The 6,228-nt window shown below is 42.9% G+C and overlaps 1 protein-coding gene across 1 annotated transcript in view; it reads right to left on the bottom strand.

Moving 5' to 3' along the window:
* LOC101852125 (FRAS1-related extracellular matrix protein 2) overlaps positions 1-3,754 on the bottom strand; it is a gene marked incomplete at its 3' end in the record, with an annotated part of 19,401 nt that extends 15,647 nt beyond the window's left edge. Inside the window, 3 exon segments of the mRNA XM_013088865.2 lie at positions 536-784; positions 1,920-2,045; positions 3,099-3,754. Of these exon segments, the coding sequence (XP_012944319.2) occupies positions 536-784; positions 1,920-2,045; positions 3,099-3,297 (574 nt within the window).
* Between the last annotated feature and the right edge of the window lie 2,474 nt (positions 3,755-6,228).

Genomic DNA, 6,228 nt, shown 5'->3' with positions numbered 1-6,228 from the left:
CCCCTTCTTTTTCGGACATGTTACTCATTTGTAACTTAATAAAAGAAGTTAGTTATTAAAAGGTTGACGAGCACCGGACTAATCGTTAACTAAGTTCTGTCTGATATGTCTGGCCGTTTTGAGCTACTAAGACCACGAGGCCAGAAACCAAATGTTCTAGGTCAATCTGCTCCATCAAAGATCATTCGGAATCGTTGTGAAGATATTCAAAGCATTGCATTCGGAAAATCTTGACATGTTTTGAAACTTAAAATTTTGGACATCAAATTTCTCAAAACTAGGTACTGGGCAGATAGAACTTTATAATTCTAAGGTAGCGTAGAGTGACCAGCTCAGACAGCTTCCTCTCATAATTCCATTCTCGTCTATTGTGTAATGTGCTTGCTTCCCGCCTTGCAAATTAAGGGCGTGAAGGGGGAGAGAGGGGAAAGGTGCCTTCCTCGTGCAACTACGTCTTCCATCCTCCAAAATAAAACAAACACAAACAAACAATCTAACTAACTAACTAACTAAGAAATAAGCAGAAAATTCCTACCATCATTCTTGTCCGGCTCAATGATGACATCCGTTGTCTCCAACTCCCCGAGTTTCCCGCCCATGGGCGCCGACAGAATCACCGTGAACTTTTCTTCCTCCTCGAACAGAGAGTCGTCGATGATGGTGACCCGGCAGAACTTTTCCCGCTCTCCCTTGTCGAAGCGCAGGACGCTGCGGTGGTCATTGGGCCGGGAGATGTAGTCGGAGAATGACGTCACCGTGCTGGGAACGGTTCCCCTGGCAGTGTCTACAGGTGGAGGGAGGGGGCGGGGGGAGAGAGAAATGTAGCTGTTTGAATGTTCATGCTTTTTTGGGTGTTTTTTTTTTCGAACATAACTAAGGATATAATTTAAGAAAAAAGGGGCAAAAATAAACAAACATACAAAGAAACTAACAGAAAAAAGGGAAAAACTGGTTGGGGGAGGGGAATTGAGAAGGGGAAAAACTCTAAAAACTTAATTGTAAAAAATAATAAATAAATGCTGGCAGATCAAACGGGGACACGAATAACAAAATACACAGCAATGTTACTATAAGGAAGACTGCTTAAGGAACGAACCTGTTCGAAATTTAACAGGGATAAAACCGGTTATGGAACACATAGAACGTCATAAAAATCACGTGGTTCAGTCATCTGATGAGAGTGTCACCAAATCAACCAGCTGCACGAGCTTACAACTTACAAGAATAAGGATACGAGGGCTGGAACGTATTCGATTTCTCAAGACAAAGGTTGAATTTTCTTGGTTATTTCCCTTGATTTACCTGAAGAATGTCGTGGCAAATTCCTCTACCCTTTAACTTAAACCACATCATCTTCGCCTTTAAACTCAGTACAAACGTATTCTATTACCAGATCAGGCTTTTGTTTCAGTTTCGTACATCACGGATATGCATCTAGGTAGGCCAATGCACAAATCACAGATTATTTAAAGACTTTTTTTCTACCCGTGGACAAGTCAAATTGAGCACCGGCGTCCGTGGTGCAGCGGTTAGGCGACGCTACGCCATCGCTCGTAGGAGACCCGAGTTCGATTCCCGCGTGGGTGGGGAGAAATTTTTAAAATAAAATTTCTCCGACTTTCTAGTGGGACGTTGTATCCCTCTAAGCCCGAGGTTGTCCCTGATAGGCACGGCCAGAAGCCCGCCTCCTAAATTAACCTAATTGTGTAGATGGGGGAGTAAAAACACCTACAATTTAACTCCCCCCCCCCCCCCAACATTTTTCAAATTGAACCATATTTGTGTTTTACTTCATTAAAGATAATTAAAACCCACTTTTATGTCACATCGACATGCGTGGGTCCTTTAACAGTCTAAACTAAGACTCAAACAAACACACACAACCAGTCGATCGAGTGTCCATCCAACATAAGACTGACCTTGTACTGTCGAGCAGATGACCATTGTCTCGTCATGGGCATCCCCAGTCCTGGTGACAGGGATCAGGATCTCGCCGATGTCTTCAGACACGCGGTACTCCTTGTTCGAGAAGAATACTTTAGACTCTGGATTGTTTTTTAAAAAAGAAAAGAAAAAGAACAAAAATTAAGCATGAATCATGAACAGTGTATCTGGGGGTGGTGTGCGACGAGTGCTCTGGTGTGGTTTGCTCTTTCTCTCTTATCAAGCATCTATCGTCCTTATCTCTCTCTCTCTCTCTCTCTCTCTCTCTCTCTTGTGTGTGTGTGAGTGTGTGCGTTTGTTACTCTCTTGTAACACCTCTAATCTTCGGTACTTACAAGGCCTAATTGTGTTGCAAGTGCTGTAAAACGCATACCGAAACATTGTATCTGTTGTGAAAGTATCAGCGCCACAAATTGCAGGTGTTTGGTGGGTGCTCTGGACGTGTGGTTTGCTCGTTCTTTCTTATAAAACATCTATCGTCCTGATCTTTTCTTTTTCTTTTTTGAGTTTGTTACTCTCATAACACTTCTAATCTTCGGCACTTATTTGACTTTATTGTGTTGCAAGTGCCGAAAATACTTACTAAAACAAAACATGAGTTGCGCACTTAGAAAAAAAAACCCAGAGGAGAATATTTCTTCAGAAAAATTGAAAAATTGGAAGAACCAAAGGTTAAGATGACTTGTGGCTTCTGATGATGTGGCCGATGAGACCAACAGTAATTCTGGCAGAGAAAAGTTTGCCACATTTTAACATTCAAGCTCCACTTCAAGCTTGCGGGTTTCTCTGTTTACCCATACTCAGTTACTGATACCGCCCGCTACACCATCTATTACCAATAGCCAGCCTAGTCTAAAAACATTCTGTGATAAATACACTTCACCACTTTTCATCTTATTGTCACTTTGCATGTCCAGCCTCGACAGCTTGTACACCTGACGTCGCCTTGGGTTTCTTTTTAGGTCCCTGGCTGCGATTCAATATACGAATCTCCCAACCCCCTCCCTAAAAAACAAACAAACAAATAAACACAAAAACACAACCTAAAACAACATCAGCATAAAAAACATCTTTTATAGAGCCTTCCCAAGAATATTAATTCCGACCTTCCCATCTTTCCGCCAGACCCCGCCTCTTCCGACCAACCAACTCACCGTCTTCTATGTCCTCGATGGTGACTTCTGCAATATCCGGGTACTCTAACACCGCAGTAACTGGGTCACTGAGCTTCAAGGTGAAGGTCTCCAGTTGCTCATAACGGTCGTCGTCCTTGAGGCGAAGTCGCCACGTCTTCTCTGTCTGACCTGTGAACAAGGAGAGACATTTCTTGTCAATGATAATCCACACTTCCATCCACAAAGACGCAACTCTTTCCCTCCCCCCTTTCCATACGAGAAATAGGCAATGCTCATTGGAGGATCGATTCGGTTTGGTTCGGATCAGTTTCTGGCGGCTGCAGAACACACTATAAATAGACCTCTCTCTCAAACTGATCGCCCGACTCGCGGCCTTGAAAACAAACGCGTTTGTTTTTGAAAGTTACCGTCAGTTTCGTTCAGTTTGTGCCACTATGATAGCGTTTCTCCCTCCATGGGGGAAAATCTAGCTACATGCATGACCGTGACGACCGAATCGAACTGAGCCGAACCGAACCGAACCGAACCGATCTTGGTAATGGGCACCGCGTATAAGATGTCACTTGTACGCCACAAGGTCTCTGGAGCAGGGATGATGTGTCTGGCGTTTGCGGCGTGACGGTTAGGCGCTTCGCCATCACAGGCTAACAAACCTGAGTTCGATTCCCGTCTGGAGGAGGGAATTTTTGTTTTGTTTTGAGTAAAGCTGTCTTTCTGCTGAGACATTTATCCCCCCCCCCCTCAGCGAAGCGTGGCAGTGACAGGCAAGTTTGAAGCCTGCCTCTTAAAAGATTTCAAGTGTGTTGATGGGGGCGTTACTCACCAACAGTTAAAAAGTGGGTGAAATCCCGTTATATATAACTACGTATTTTGCTAGCCATCCCTTTCGAACCTTATTTTTTTAAAATATAGACCCCACAAACTCTAAATGATGGTACTGCCTTAAATGTGCCGAATTCAGTGTTTGGTGGAGCGGTAAAAGAGCTAAAAAACAACAAACAACAAAGCGAGTCTTCTGGAAAGTTTCCTTTATGTTTTTAACCTCAGACTTATCAGAACGTTAAGGGCACAATCCTGCAGAACGCAGAGAGACGAACTGAGCCTGACAGAAAACTAACAAATTAAAGTGTATACAAACACTGCCCCCGGTTGACTCAAAAAGTATCTTTCTTCAGCATGACTCAGTCTGTTTCGTTTAACAACTCAGCAACATTGTGTGGCGCACATTTTAGACTTTTCTACCTTCCGTCCGTAGCAGATCGTGTGGCCACTCCCTTAGGCTGAATTCCTTTAGGTTGTGTACACACACACATACACACAAGTACAAGTAGATCTCATAGGGATTTATTTACATTGCCATGCCGAGAAGGCACGGAAACTGTGGCTCCGCTTTCGACACGCTGTCGGCAAACCCGAGAAAGAACACCACGGCATCTTGTCAAAAGGACATCTTGACCTATTCAAAACATGTTTACGCGGACTCTCGTTTGTTTTCGAATCGCGTTCGGCAAAATATCGACCGTGGCCATTGACATTTCACACTGTGAGCAGTCCTAGGGTTCTGTTTTGCCAAAGCCCAATTGTTTAAGTTAGCTCAACTCTTCCCATCAAACGGTAATTTGGAGAGTATGTGTGTTCTCTGACTCTGCCCCCCCCCCCTCTCTCTCTCTATGTCTCTCTCTATCTACTATGTCTCTCCCTCTCTTCCTTTTTTTCTCCCTCTTTCACTTTCTTTCTCTCTCCCTCTCTCTATCTCTCTCTCACTCACTCTCTCTCTTTCTCTCCCCCCCGCTCTCTCACCCTTTCCTTCCTTTCCATCTATCTATCTATCTATCTATCTATCTATCTATCTATCTATCTATCTATCTATCTATCTATCTATCTGCGTTCTCGTTCTCTTTATCTCTCTCTTTCTGCTTTCTCCCCTATATCTCTCTCTTTCTCTCTCTCTCTCTCTCTCTCTCTCTCTCTCTCTCTCTCTCTCTCTCTCTCTTTGCGTGTGTGTATGTATGTGTGTGTGTGTGTGTGTGTGTGTGTGTGTGTGTGTGTGTGTATGTGTGTGTGTGTGAGTGTGTGCATGTGTGTGCGTTTGTTTACCCCTGTATCTATCTAGATACTCTATCTACCCATAAAAGCCCAAATAATGTCTGCCAGACTAGCTTTAAAAAATGTTGGTATTGATTCAAAAGAGTTTGGGATTTCTCGCCGCTCAGTTTCATTAGTAACACGTGTATCCAACTAAATATGTTTTATTTCCTGCAAGAAAAACACACTTTTTCGAAGATACAAATTAAAATGGCATCCTGTTAGAACGCACAAAGTCGGGGGATCATAAGGTATGTCGGCAACATGCCAGTTTAATGTGTCTCAGCTTTATGCCAAACGTATTTATATTAGAATTATGTTTTTGTTTAAATCAATAGCGAGAATTTTTCCCCTTTAACTTTCGTTCCGATCATTCAATGCTATCGACAGGCTTATACTCAGTGCACACTGCTAATTGAATTCAGTCGAAACGAAGTAGTGGCTTTTGGACACTAGTGCAATTATCATGACGTGTCGAATCTGCGACAATCATCGGCGATAATGGTTCTCCATTTATTCCTTCATTTGGAAGCTCTCAACAAAGCTACATTATCTTGATCTGTCCCAGTCGCCCATCTGTTAAGGCTCTCCGGGTAGGTTACCCAGAGTCTACCCCTGTCTCGTTTGTCTTCAGTTCTGCCAGTGACAGCTAGTGTAATACACTTTAATTATGATTAAACAATCGAACCTTGCATTTGACTAAATGGACACTTAAGTCCGATTTGATAAAGGCAAATTTCTACCAAGACTTTCATTAGCTGCCAGTTTTATTGGAATTCTAGCCGCATGACACAGAAACAGTACATTAAGTTTACAGGTTGCACATACTTTTAATACTCTAAGTTAATGAGATCTCGCAAGGCTGAATTTAGCTTGGTTTGTTTTTGTTTGTTTTTTGTTTAGAATTTTGTTTTGGTTTTTTCCCTGCTAACTGGTATACAGACATCTGTTGATAATTTACACTCCACCCCAGTCTGTCAACCCATCTATCCAACCTCCATCTATTGCTGGGTTTTTTTCGAGGGACACACACACACACACACACACACACACACACACACAC

Source organism: Aplysia californica, unplaced genomic scaffold (assembly GCF_000002075.1).
Source record: "Aplysia californica isolate F4 #8 unplaced genomic scaffold, AplCal3.0 scaffold00823, whole genome shotgun sequence".
NCBI classification, from domain to species: domain Eukaryota; kingdom Metazoa; phylum Mollusca; class Gastropoda; order Aplysiida; family Aplysiidae; genus Aplysia; species Aplysia californica.
The sequence above is the reverse complement of the archived record's forward strand: the minus strand, read 5'-3'. Positions and strand labels throughout refer to the sequence as shown.